The sequence below is a fragment of the Heterodontus francisci genome, chromosome 6, assembly GCF_036365525.1.
Source record: "Heterodontus francisci isolate sHetFra1 chromosome 6, sHetFra1.hap1, whole genome shotgun sequence".
NCBI classification, from domain to species: Eukaryota; Metazoa; Chordata; class Chondrichthyes; order Heterodontiformes; family Heterodontidae; genus Heterodontus; species Heterodontus francisci.
Window position 1 is genome coordinate 29,730,006 of NC_090376.1, and position 14,571 is coordinate 29,744,576.

The window sequence follows — 14,571 nt, forward strand, 5'->3', positions numbered from 1 at the left end:
GGAAGCTAAAGGTATTTTGATAGTAGTATTTTACAAACTAGCAGATAATAACTAGAAAGGTTCTTCCTTGTAATTCATCTCCAATGACAAACCACCGAATGAACATAACCAATACCCAGGCTCTGTAGTTGCAATTAATGACAATGCCAAACTAGGTATTAGCCCAAAACTAGTAGGTTTTGTGTTGTTTTCTCTGTGAGAGTTAGATATTGTAGCTAAATGTGAGACAATTCCAGAGGTAGTTTAACATTTTACCTTTGACCTTGTATGCTTTGCCTGATGGTCTGATTGATTAGAACGGAGAGTAGCAATCTCAGAGCTACGCACTGAACAAGCTTTATCTCACCGACAGTAGTTATAAATGTTTTAATGCAAATTTTTATAGAATTCTGATCAATTCCATAAACTTGCTCAATTGTCTGAATTTTCCTAGCTCTTTGGAGATAGGCTGGGAGGCGGAAGGGCTGGCAATATGGGGATAAAGGTGTCGGGAGGGGAGCCCAATGTCTTCCCACTGCCATGGCATAATGCCAGCGGTAGGAACATTTGCAGTATAGCCACCCACCAGGCGGCCAATTGAACCACTTAAGGGTCCAATTATGGGCCACCTCCCGCCCCCATGTGCATGTTCCCCACATTGGGAGGGCCCACCACCACATGGGGAAACCACCTAGTAAACCCTTGCGGCCTCCCAGCGGGCAGGCCCTCCTTGATGGGGCTCCATGGCCTATGGATGGACCCCTGGCGGCAATTGCTGCCCCTGTGCCTAACCTGCCGCCGGGCCACCATGACCCCCACCCCTGCCCCAATCACTGGCGCCAAACAATCTCACCGCTCTCCGAGGGGGCCTCAGCATGGAGGCACCTTCATGCCATCATCCTCATGCTGCAGCCTGAGCAGTAGCCACCGTTAGCGGTAGCGCTGCCGAGGCTACTAAGATGTCAGCCCTCTGATTGGGTTGGCAGCTCTTGCGGTGAGGGTGGCAGGTCACTGTCATCAGTTGGATGGCAGCTCTGGAGGTGGTCTGTTAATTGGCCGCTGCTGGCAAAATGCTGCCCAATCTACTGTGAATAGATTTTAAAGGAACATTAAAGTTTTCCATGTTCAGCTTCCTAAAAGGTATAAGTCAGAGGAAAATGCCAGAAAAAACAGATGCAGCTGGCTTGCAGCATGAAGATAATCAAGTAAATATTTCAGATTGTACAAACATTAGCCTTTAACTTGGGTAAAACAAGTCTAGGTTCAGTGCAGGATCCACTGGTGGCCAATTATTTATTGATAACCCTTCGAGGCACCAGAAGTTGCCATACATTGACAGTAAGATGATTTCATCAGCCACGGAGCTTCATAAGTAGCAAGGTTTACTTGCATTAGGTCAAATGATCAAACTGTATATTTGCAATATATGTTAAATGTAGATGATATAAAGCATCTTTTTGTTTAAATTTTGACAGTTATTAGTATAAAATGTTTTATTTCTGAATTTAAGAATAAAAAATGTTATGTGCATGCTAACCTACATTATAGCCATGACAACATCTTGTCATTATGTAGAATCATGACTCCTGTTGTGGCTGTTAACTCTGTTTCTCTCTCCACAGATGCTGCCAGATCTCCAGAGTATTTCCATCATTTTAGAGTCATACAGCACTGAAACAGGCCCTTTGGCCCACTGAGTCTGTGCCGACCATCAACCACCCATTTATACTAATCCTACATTAATCCCATATTCCCTACCACATCCCCACCTTCCCTAAATTCTCCTACCACCTACCTACACTAGGGGCAATTTACAATGGCCAATTTACCTATCAACCTGCAAGTCTTTGGCTGTGGGAGGAAACTGGAGCACCCGGCGGAAACCCACGCGGTCACAGGGAGAACTTGCAAACTCCGCACAGGCAGTACCCAGAACTGAACCCGGGTCGCTGGAGCTGTGGTGCTAACCACTGCACCACTGTGCTACCCTAATTTCTGTTTTTATTGCTTGCATTATGATAGTTTGTGATTCAGACACCACAAACATTGATTCAATGGAAACAATTTCCATTCATACAGGCTGAGATAAGTGGCCCTATTTCCCAACTGGGTGCCATCTGCTATGCCTTGGACTCTTGGCAGTTCTGCAGCCCACTTAACATTTGTGTAGTCTGGCTGATGCTTTGAGGTGGTGGTGTTGTAAGTAAAGCATCTGTCACATGCTCTGGCTTTTTTCTACCTGGCCTTCTTGAGGTGAATGGGAATAAAAAGGGGGAATGGATGGAGTCACCTGGAATCTTTTTAAAGGTAGGTGTTGCGTTTGAAGCCTTTAAAAAGAACAACCTTCTTTATGGCATTCCATTGTGATTTGCCTGCATGATGTACAATTGAGTGGTAGTGTCCTGGTTTGAGGTCCATGATTCTTTACACTGTAATGTTTCCAGTCTTAGCTAGTCTTGTCGGGAGGAGGCAAGTGAAGGCTTCCCACTTCCCAATTCCAAATTTGGAGGGTTAAAAAAATGTCATGTTTCAGTCAGCCGAAATCACCAGCCAAGGTTAGGAGGGTGATGTCAACAGGCCAAATACTTGACCAAGAAACATGTGTAAGGTTGAACAGGGGGATCCTAACAGACAGTAGAAGGTTGTTTTAGTTTTTAGAGATACAGCACTGAAACAGGCCCTTCGGCCCACCGAGTCTGTGCCGACCATGAACCACCCATTTATACTAATCCTACACTAATTCCATATTCCTACCTGTCCCCACATTTCCCTACCACCTACCTATACTAGGGGCAATTTATAATGGCCAATTAACCTTTCAACCAGCAAGTCTTTGGCTTGTGGGAGGAAACCGGAGCACCCGGAGGAATCCCACGCAGACACAGGAAGAACTTGCAAACTCCACACAGGCAGTACCCAGAATTGAACCCGGGTCGCTGGAGCTGTGAGGCTGCGGTGCTAACCACTGCGCCACTGTGCCGCCCTGCGCCCTGTGCGTTTTAAAAAATATGATTTTGAAATAATTCTATGAGAATTGTACAGTCGAAGCTCTTCAATTTAGAAGATACTCAAAAGGTCACAGTGCAAAGACAGTCCAGGGGGAAAAATTTAGACTGTTTACAGTCAGGAGTTTCTGCTCCCAAGAATGCATCTTTAATTCAAAGTGAACTTCACTTTAAGGAGAACAGAAAAGATAAAGATATTCCACACATATTTCCTCTTTTGGAAAATGTTCCTCTGTGACTGTGAGGGATTGGTAGTGGAAACATCTGCAACAGGAGTCATGATTCTACATAATGACAAGAAGCTGTCATGGCTGTAATGTAGATTAGCATGCACATCACATATTTCTATTCATAAATTCATAAATAAAACATTTTATACCAATAACTGTCAAAATGTAAACAAAAAGATGCTTTATATCATCTACATTTAACATGCAAATATTTGCAAATATACCGTTTGATCATTTTAAACAATGATTGTTTGTTATACTTAAAACCATATTTATAAAATCACTTACAAAATGAATTTATGTTGCATTTTGTAGCCTAGCATTGTTTTTCAAATTGCTTGTATTCAGCCCCTATTTAACACTATTCTAAATTATTCAGTAACTATGTTTAACGTAACAATAAGAAACATTTCATTCAGTCAATAGATATAGGCAGAGGGATTGTGCATGACAAATCCTCACTGCCGCATCAATTATTTTTTATACTTGACAGTGATGGAAAGCCAGCTATTCACCTCTGCCCTTGAAATAACAGATGCGTGGACAGTGATTTGCCCATTTGTTACTCCAAGCAGGCAGCTGTCAATCATAAACCCCTCTTTATTGGATTAGCACTTGACACACTTTCAAAGCCATAGCTGATAGACGAGATTGGCTGTGTTTGTGTTTGTCTTTATTCCAAACACAGTGGAAAACTTGCAGTTCACAAACAATAAATAGTAGCCTTTTTTACAGAATATTTTTAGTCCTTTGCACACAATCAATATTTCCTTGTCACATCAAATCTTTCTTTCTTTGGCCTCCTTATCTCGAGAGACAATGGGTAAGCGCCTGGAGATGGTCAGTGGTGTGTGGAGCAGTGCCTGGAGTGGCTATAAAGGCCAATTCCAGAGTGACAGGCTCTTCCACAGGTGCTGCAGAAAAATTTGATTGTCGGGGCTGTTACACAGTTGGCTCTTCCCTTGCGCCTCTGTCTTTTTTCCTGCCAACTGCTAAGTCTCTTCGACTCGCCACACTTTAGCCCCGCCTCAAATGATAACAGCTAAACCATAGAACCTTCTGAGGAATATACAGACAAAAATGAAGAGTCAGATGTGTGGTAAAATGAGTATATGACTCCAAGTTGGTGTCCAATTAATGACAAAGCCTTGGTAAAAGATAAAGAGGAATTGTCTATGCCTCAGTACTGCAATTCCTACCAGTTGTTGCTTTTATATAAGGCACCCATACTCTGAAGGTACTTTATGGGATTTCCTAACATTGATGTTACAATAATGACTGTTGAGGGAGACTGGCTGCTTAACACCCACATTCTTTGGCCTCCTTATCTCGAGAGACAATGGGTAAGCGCCTGGAGGTGGTCAGTGGTGTGTGGAGCAGCGCCTGGAGTGGCTATAAAGGCCAATTCTAGAGTGACGGGCTCTTCCACAGGTGCTGCAGAAAAATTTGATTGTCAGGGCTGTTACACAGTTGGCTCTTCCCTTGCGTCTCTGTCTTTTTTCCTGCCAACTGCTAAGTCTCTTCGACTCGCCACACTTTAGAGCCCCGCCTTTATGGCTGTCCGCCACACCCACATGGTGTGACAATAACGCATGCGAGTTTTGAAAAACATCACTCACCCTCTTCAAATAAATTTAAAGCACAATGTTCAGCCAGACACAGTGATAGACTTTCAGGTGGCCACTGATGAGGTTGCAGGGAGAGGAAGAGGGCACCTCCATGTTGAGGTTCCCTCGAAGGCCAGGTAAATTTTCTTTACAGTTATGGGGCCAGACAGGCAAGTCCCAATGATCGGAGGGGTGAACCCTCCAGTGGGCGGTGTTGTAGCCGTGTAGCCTCTCTGTGGGCCATGGATTGGCCATTGTGGAGATTCCATCCCCGGGAACCCACTGGGAAGCCACCATGGTTACCTGGCGGTCTTCCCACATGGCAGGGGCCCATTCCGATGCCGGAAAATGCTGGCGGGATGGGAAGTGGCCATTATTGGGCAATTAATTGGTTTAATTAGCCACCCACCAACCATGTCACTGACGTTCCCACCATTGAGAGTACCCTGTGGCAGCGGGAAGACTTGTGCTCCCCTCCTGACATCTTCTGCTGCCATTTTACGAGGCTTTCCACCTCCCAGCCCGTCACCAGAGGGCTGGCAAAATTCAGCCCATCATGTTATATTTAACAGTCCAATAGCTTCTAGGTTAAATTATTTACTGGGTCTTTCATCAGTTCAGCACTGAATATTGTGCAACACATGGAAAACAGTGTTCCACAGAGGCATGGGCAGGTACCATTCGAGAGCGCATCAGCCTTTCGAAAGGTGACATTTTAATTACTTCACTTTTCAACTGTCATTCTACATCAAAGTGAGGCTTTTCACCTCAAGAATTCGAGAAAATTCAACACAGCAAATAGAATGGCAACCAAGAAAATACAGGTGACTTCAGGTGATTTTTAAGGAGGAGTGTTTCAGGTACAGGCTAGGTACTTTGCAACAAAGGCGCAAAGATAGGGGAACCAAAGCCAGGGCGTTGGAGGAAAATAGAGAATATGATGAAACAAAAACAGGGGATGTACGATGCATTTCAGGTGAATTCTTCAAGCGAGAACCAAGCCAAATACAATAAGTTGAGAGAGGAAATGAAGAGGAAAATAAGACTGGCAAAGCGAGAATATGAGAATCGAACAGCAGTTAATATAAAGAGGAACTAAAAACCTTCTAGCGATATACAAATAGTAAGCGGGTAGTAAAAGGAGTGGTGGGGCATATTAGGGATAAGAAGGGTGATTTATGCTTAGAGACACAAGGCAAGGCTAGAATACTGAATGAGTACTTTGTATCAGTGTTTACCAAAGACTATGATGCTGATAAAATACCGGTAGAAGTGGAGATGGTAGAGGTAATGAATGGGGTGAAAGTTGATAGGCAGGATGTACTTGAAAGGCTGACTATGTTTTGAGTGGATAAATCGCCTGGTCTGGATATCTTACATCCCAGGTTGCTAAAGGAAATGGAGGTGGAGATAGTGGAAGGGCTTGCCATAATCATCCAATTTTCCCTAGATACAGGAGAGGTGTCAGAGGATTGCAGAGTGGCAAATGTGACATGCAAGGACATTCCAAGTAACTACCTGCCAGTTAGTTTAACACCCATCAGTGGTGGGTAAGGTTTTAGAAATAATAGTCAGGGAAAAAAATCAACTGGCACTTAGAACAGTTTGAGTTAATCAAGGAGAATCAGCATGGATTTGTGAAAGATAGATCATGCTTGACTAATCTAATCGAATGTTTTGATGAAGTAACAGAGAAGGTTGATGAAGGGAATGCAATGGATGTTGTCAATATAGATTTTAAGACAGCGTTTAACAAAGTACCACATAAAAGGCTGGTTAACAAAATTGAGACTCCTGGAATAGGAGGGTCAGTGTCAACTTGGATAAAAAATTGGATACAAAATTGGCTTAAGGACAGCAAGTCATGGTAGTTATTTGTCATACTGGAACATGGTAGACAGTGGTGTTCCCCAAGAATCAGTGCTAGGACCACTGCTTTTTTGATATATATAAATGACTTGGTATTTGGAACACAGAGTAAAATTTCAAAATATGCCAATAGTACCAAACATGCAGGTGTGGAAAACAGTGAAGATGATATAAATTGACTGCAACAGAACATAGATAGGCTAACAGAATGAGCAGATAAATGGCAGATGGAATTTAATACAGAGAAATGTGAAGTGATGCATTTTGGCAAAAGGGGTTGGGAAAGGCAATATCGACTTAATGGCACAGTTCTAAAGAGTGTGCAGGAGCAGAGACACATGGGGTCCATGTGCTCAGACCCTTGAAGGTGGCAGGACATATTGAGAGAGTAGTTAGCAAAGCATATGGGATCTTGGGCTTCATAAACAGGTGCATTAAGTACAAAAGCAGGGAGGTTATGCTGAACCTTTACAAAGCTCTGGTGAGACCACAACAAGAGTATTGCATCCAGTTCTGGTCACCACACTTTAGGAAGGATGTGAGGTGAGAAGGTGCAGAGGAGATTTACCAGAATGGTTCCAGGGATGAGGGATTTTAGCTACAAGGTTAGGTTAGAGAAGCTGGGGTTGTTCTCCGTGGAGCAGCAAAGATTGAGGGGAGATTTGATAAAGGTGTACATGATTATGACAGGTTTAGATAAGGTAGAGAAAGAATAGCCGTTCCCATTAGCTGATGGCACAAGGACTAGGGGACACAGTTTTAAGCTTTTGGGCAGAAAATGCTGGGGGGAATGTAAAGAAGACCTTTTTTACAGAGGAAACAAAGAACAAAGAACAGTACAGCACAGGAACAGGCCATTCGGCCCTCCAAGCCTGCGCCGATCTTGATGCCTGCCTAAACTAAAACCTTCTGCACTTCCGGGGACCATATCCCTCTATTCCCATCCTATTCATGTATTTGTCAAGATGCCTCTTAAACATCGCTATCATACCTGCTTCCACCACCTCCCCCGGCAGCAAGTTCCAGGCACTCACTACCCTGTGTAAAGAACTTGCCTCGCACATCCCCTCTAAACTTTGCCCATCGCACCTTAAACCTATGTCCCCTAGTAACTGACTCTTCCACCCTGGGAAAAAGCTTCTGACTATCCACTCTGTCCATGCCGCTCATAACTTTGTAAACCTCTATCATGTCGCCCCTCCACCTCCGTCGTTCCAGTGAAAACAATCCGAGTTTATCCAACCTCTCCTCATAGCTAATGTCCTCCAGACCAGGCAACATCCTGGTAAACCTCTTCTGTTCCCTCTCCAAAGCCTCCACGTCCTTCTGGTAGTGTGGCGACCAGAATTGCACGCAATATTCTAAGTGTGGCCTAACTAAAGTTCTGTACAGCTGCAGCATGACTTGCCAATTTTTATACTCTATGCCCTGACCGATGAAGGCAAGCATGCCGTATGCCTTCTTGACTACCTTATCCACCTGCGTTGCCACTTTCAGTGACCTGTGGACCTGTACACCCAGATCTCTCTACCTGTCAATACTCCTAAGGGTTCTGCCATTTACTGTATACTTCCCACCTGCATTAGACCTTCCAAAATGCATTACCTCACATTTGTCCGGATCAAACTCCATCTGCCATTTCTCCGCCCAAGTCTCCAACCGATCTATATCCTGCTGCATCCTCTGACAATCCGCATCACTATCTTCAACTCCACCAACCTTTGTGTCATCCGCAAACTTACTAATCAGACCAGCTACATTTTCCTCCAAATCATTTATATATACTACAAACAGCAAAGGTCCCAGCACTGATCCCTGCGGAACACCACTAGTCACATCCCTCCATTCAGAAAAGCACCCTTCCACTGCTACCCTCTGTCTTCTATGACTGAGCCAGTTCTGTATCCATCTTGCCAGCTCACCTCTGATCCCGTGTGACTTCACCTTTTGTACCAGTCTGCCAGTGGTAATGATCTGGAACTCCCTGCCTATGACAGTGGTGGAAGCAGAGTTGATGAATGATTTCAAAAGGAAATTGGATGGGCGCTTGAGGGAAATAAACTTGCAGGGCTATGGGGATGGAGCAGGGAATGGGACTAATTGGATTGCTCTACAGAGAGACAACATGGACACTTTGGGCCGAATGACCAGAGTCTGTGCCAGAATGACTCTATGGGCTGAATTTTTTGAGCAGGTAAGAAGTCAACTGCCAGGACCAAAAGTGGGGTGGATTTTAACAGCAGCAGCCAATTGTAAGACTGGTGTAGGGACATCCCTCTAATTGAGGATGGCAGCCTGCTTCCCAGAGCTGCTGGCCCAATCAGAGGGCTGGCCGCTCGGCAGCCTCAGCAGCGGCACCATTAGAGGTGGCCACTGCTAAGGCTGCAGGACGAAGGAGAGGGCGCCTCCATGGAGAGGCACCCTCAAAGCCAAGGTAGGTTTTGTTTATAAACGTGCCAGGATGAGGCAGGCAGGCCCTGGCAATTGGTGGGGTTGGACCTTCCATCTGCAGCATTGTAAGCACGGGAATGGCCGACTGGGAGGCTGCTAGGGTTTACCTGGCAGTTTCCCCTCATGGCGACTGCCCCTCCCAACACCAGTAAAATACTGGCTGGGGTGGGACGTGGCCCTTAATTGGGCACTAAATTGCCACAATTGGCCAGCCAGCAGGCAGCCAGGATGCTAAGGTGCCCACTGCTGGTAAAATGCCATGGCGGAGGCAAGATGCCAGGCTCCCTTTCCACCTCCCAGCCCGTCTCCAAAGAGCTGGTAAAATCCAGCTCTCTGACTCGATGAGCTGAAATTTATGAGCGTGCTGCAAACTGCGGCAGCGCGCTCTGATCTCGGCGGTCCGCGCTGTTGCTGAGTCCCCGCGTGGGGGCTCATTTAGATGGAGGGGGCGGAATGGTCGCCCCGATGGCATAGAGGGGACGGCTGCTCCATCCCCAGCAATGGCATCCGGCACCACCGTGCTCTCCCACCACCTGCGACCCCCCCCACTTAGTCTTCATTTAATAATTTGACCTATCCCCCAAAAAAACACCTTTTGATATTCTGAACTCCACCCCCCACCCCCCCGCACTGACTTCAGCACCTTTGACCCTCAACCCCTTCCCATCATCCTCACAATCAATAACAACAGTTCTCCCCATTCCTGCCTGGATAATTACATTCCTCTCCCCTCCCCACCAGTGCCTCACCTCGGTTCCCCAAACAGGGTGCCGAAGGCGCAGGATTTCCCGCCACCGGCCAGAATTTCACTGTGGGACAGCCGCCTGGTCCAAGTAAGTTATTTAACATTTATTTGCATTCATTATAATACACAAATGAAGGCTCCACCGCCATGCGGTGAGGGGGCCGCACCAAGGCCTCACCGCCGCTGGTAAAATGCAGCAAAGCCTTCTCGGTGTTGGGGGTTGTGGTGGGCCCTCCCAGAGAATTTTACAGGCCCTCCCCCATCATCCCCAATGACAGAGGGCCTGTAAAATTCAGCCCTATGACTTTTATTACGAATAGGCTAGTATTGTCATGGACATATATTCACAACTGCCCAATTTATTTATCACACCAATAGACAGATGTATGTTAACTATCCAATACAAGCATTTACTCCCCCTGCACACTTCCAAATGATGGATATTCAGCATCAAAAAGTGATAATACTGTGTAAAATTATGAATAAATTGCAGAGTATTTCTGGATAAACCTCATGCAATTAATTCTCTTGTGTGATCATCATCACAAATAGGGAATGAGAGAGTGTAAATCTTTTCATCAATAATTATACTCAATGAAGTTGTCATGAAAGCAAAGCAAGATTCTTCCCTCCCCAAACAGTTTCATTACAATTATCAGCAGGAAGAATTTAACCCCATAACCTGCACAATGTTATATAAAGACATTGCTGAGATAAAAACAGGATTAAACGCGCAGATAATTGAAAAAAGTTTTTATTATAAATAATGTCAGGTTAACTGGGAGAGATTTCAAACCTGTAGTTTAAGTCCTTGGTTGAATAATGACAAGGTCAAGCGACTAGGCTCAGTTTCTGAGTGATAATAAATCACTTATCCTGAATGTCCCTAAATTGTTTGAACTTCATTCTCACCGTTTCTAGCGATACCTGAACTTTATTAGATTATAGTCCGTGGTATTCATTATTTTACAAATATTCATTTATGAACTATCACTTGACAAAGGAAAAAGAATGCATCTGTTGGAAATATAATTCAGACATGTGTAGCAGAAAGTTGAATACAATGATGCAAAAAATATGATTTTATAACTTTTAATACATTACAGTCAAGTGCCAGCACTCTTCAAAGTGCTACCACTTGTGTCAAATGATTGAATCTCAACTGCTTGAGTTGTTGTCACTGATGTGCTGTGCTAGACAACTGATGTGAAGACAAAGAAGCTGACAGCTTGTCTTCACTCATTCTTCACAGCTTTGAGTGAAATAATCTTCTGGAGCTACAGAAGGGTGATCCTTCCATTGTATGTGTGTGAAAGGAACAATCCAAGCCTGCAATTTCAAGTGTTATTCTGACCCTGGATGATGCCAGCACATTGTCCCCTCTCACTAGGAGTCTTGAACACAACCTGACCAGGAAGATATGGGCTTTGTTATTCTGTGATCTATTGGGGTCAAAGAGTCAGCAAGAATCAGGACAAAAAGTGGTGTTCCCTTTACCAAGGAAACACAGACAAATAGTAACTGATGTAGGTCTCTGCTACAGTTCAAATCAATTTAAATCATTTGGTTTGAAAAGCCTGTGATGTTCTTTCTTCCCTCAAAGATTTTCTCATTCTGGAAACATATTTCATCAATAATTAGCCTTGTCAACTTATTATTGTTGAAAAATGTCAAAAGGATAAGGGTAAATAGTGTTGAGGTTAGCTCTCCCCCATGGCTGAGATTGTAAATGCACTGGAATCATGGAACTGGATTGTGCATGGTCCCACATTCGATCCCCAGTCTATACGGACTTAGTTGATCAATTAGACTGGTAATACCATTAGTTTCTGCGACCTTGAATTAGGATGGGATAAAATCAGCAATGGTTTCCACTCATAAATACGAGTCAGTAACTCCTGCTGGGAAATGCAGCTGTATGGACATTGGGTGAGATTGACAGTAGGCTTGGCTGCAATTTCCTGCCACAGTCATATAACTCACACGCGAAGAATAGGGTGCTGGGTGGCAGTAAGGGCCTGCGAAACCCCAGCATGAATGAGTGCCTCAAAGATAGGAGCAAAGAGAGGGGCAGAGCCCGTTTAGGTTCAGCTGAAAGCGTGTCTTGTGTAATGCATATTAAACATACTACCTTTAATATTTTCTGTACAAAGTTTGACATGGGAAGTACTTACAAATTACATCTGATATATCTTGCTTGTAGTGCACTCACCTTTGAGCATTGCTTGTGATTTTGACACCAATTCAGGGATCCATTATTCTGCAAAAAGGGGGGAAACTGTTAAAACAAGAACTGTATTTTTATATTTTGAATCAATTACACATCCTGTATATATTTTTTAATTGACAGTCTCCTACACAGTATTTAAGTATTTCTTTTAGCTCAGTCTTGCAAAGATTTCTGTAACAGTTCTGCATACTAGTGGTGGGCTGGAGGTACTATCTGAATGTTCTGCATAAAACGTTGACATCGCAGGGCAAATTTTCTTTTCTTGCATTGCCCCCACCCCCAGCTCAAGCGCATATCAAAAAACATTGCACAGGCACAGCCCATATTTTTGCCATTTGAAAAATAAAGGGCTGCACCCTTCCAATAGTGCTATTATGTGATTCCAGGGGGTGAAGCTCCACATCAGGAGTGCAGAAGTGGGACTTTACCCTTAACTGGATGTGATGTCATTCAGCATTGATGTATGTCCAGTGCAATTTTTCAACAAGCATTTGCCTGCAACTCTCACTGAGACCCAGCAAAGTCCCAGCTTTGAAGCCAATGTGTGATCAGACAGCACAGCAATGGGGAGGGGAGCATTATAATTAACCGCAACATTCCTGCACTAGGAAGGAAGAAGTCAAATCAGCCAGTCCTGAAAGAGAAATTGCATCAAACAGGTGAGGCCAAAATTGAGTTTGGCTGTAAATAGCCCCATAACATTCACTAGGGAGGAAAGAAAAATTACCACTCCTGATTGCTACTCCCTGATTCCTGACAGAAAGTGTACCTGCAAAGATGCCTGATTCAAACTGGATTGGGCTTGACTGTGATGTCTCCCAGTGACAAATAGCCTATCAGCATGCACTCTTTCAGCCCCTAAATAAAAGATAGGTCTCAAAGAACTGATAATACGCTTGGAATCATAGCTGAGTGACACCTTCAGAGGAGGGCGAGACAAAACTAGAGGTTTAAAAAGTATTATAGTGAGCACATTACTCTCTTTTTTGTTATTCACTACTATGGAACATTTTGATATCTAATTGCTTTCTGCTTTGGAATTATAATATAACAAAAATACTAACGATTTCAAATGCATCTTTATGAAGATAAATCAGCACCAGTTCATTTGGCTGTGAAACAAAGTCAGAACATTATTATCTCTGATACAGCATGATCCCAACTGCCTTCCGAAAGACATTTTAATAATATCTCACTCAAGAAGGCAGGAAACAATCAGTCAATGAAACTATTGTGCATGGCTTCTCATGAAATATTTTGAGCCATTTTCCCACTTATCATTTTTCCAGAGGGCATTTAATTTTAATTGCTGCATCATTTTATAACCTAATTGGTGTTTAGGTGCTACAAGCATGCAATATCACCACCCCCGCACCCCATTCCTTAAGTTTTACACTGCAGGTGAGCCAACTTAGTGATGAGACTTCACTTAAGGGCTGCAATGAACTTTGATCCTTTTGGTGGAGGTGTGCAATTACCCTGAAAAATTAAGCCAATGGCACAATCTTTGCTATTCTGATATACCGTTCTATAATATAATAGCAATTTGTGAAGCATTATTTTGCTTCCAATGTTTTTGTTGAGACTTAAGGTGGCATGTCTTGATGCCCATCATAACAAAACCAGAAAGCTCTCAGTCAAAAAAGCTTAAAAAAGTAAGAAAATATAAAATGAGAAAAGACCAATCATTCATGAAACCTGTTCCTTGCAAATGTATAATCAATCCTATCATAGGGCCCATCCCAATTATCACATAATATCTTATCTGGGCCTCCAACAGCAGTCTTGTCCCAACTTTTCAACCCTGCAATTGCTAAGCACAGATTGGCCAAAAACTGAAAGCCATCAGGATCTCCTGCAGCACACCATTCCTGCCAGAATCACACAGGTCAAGGATTTTCTACCGTTTCATACGTCAATTGTATCTAAAGAAAAAGTGACTATTAGTTATATTATTTTAACCAAACTGCATTTTAAGCAGTTTGAATTGAAGGAAATGACTTTTTAGGATGAAAATCTCAGCCTCTTGCTATTAAATGCAGTACCCTGAAAAATTAAAAGTCATTGACACTAGACAAATGCTATTAAAATGTCATAAGTCATGCCCCAAAAGCGAGTGACAACTAACAGTGTAGAATGTCTGATTGCCAAAATGCAGCTGGTAGATGGAAGCTGGGCATTTACCAGCATATTTCAAATGCAGCTGCTGTTAGGTGGAACGGTAACAAAGTAAATCCACAAGAAATATTGAAATACGAGAATATCATTTCAGCCAAATGAAAATATATGGCACTTTCATCCAGTAAAAGGTTGATCTGCTGTGATCTAAGTGTTCTGTTGTTGCAGGAAACCACAAACAGCTTACCAACTGTGCACATAATGCTTTAGGCATCTGAAGATATTCAATATTATTAAGTTATATTCAATGAATATTCAAGAGTATTCACTGCTATTA

General features: G+C 43.4%; 1 protein-coding gene across 2 annotated transcripts in view; it reads right to left on the reverse strand.

The window, feature by feature from the left end:
- The window catches only part of LOC137370931 (anosmin-1), a 182,229-nt gene that overhangs the window by 153,748 nt on the left and 13,910 nt on the right, over positions 1 to 14,571 (reverse strand). For both annotated transcript variants that reach the window (XM_068032804.1, XM_068032803.1), the window contains exon 2: positions 12,099 to 12,146. In XM_068032804.1, coding sequence (XP_067888905.1) covers positions 12,099 to 12,146 — 48 coding nt within the window. The remainder of the gene's footprint in view (positions 1 to 12,098; positions 12,147 to 14,571) is intronic.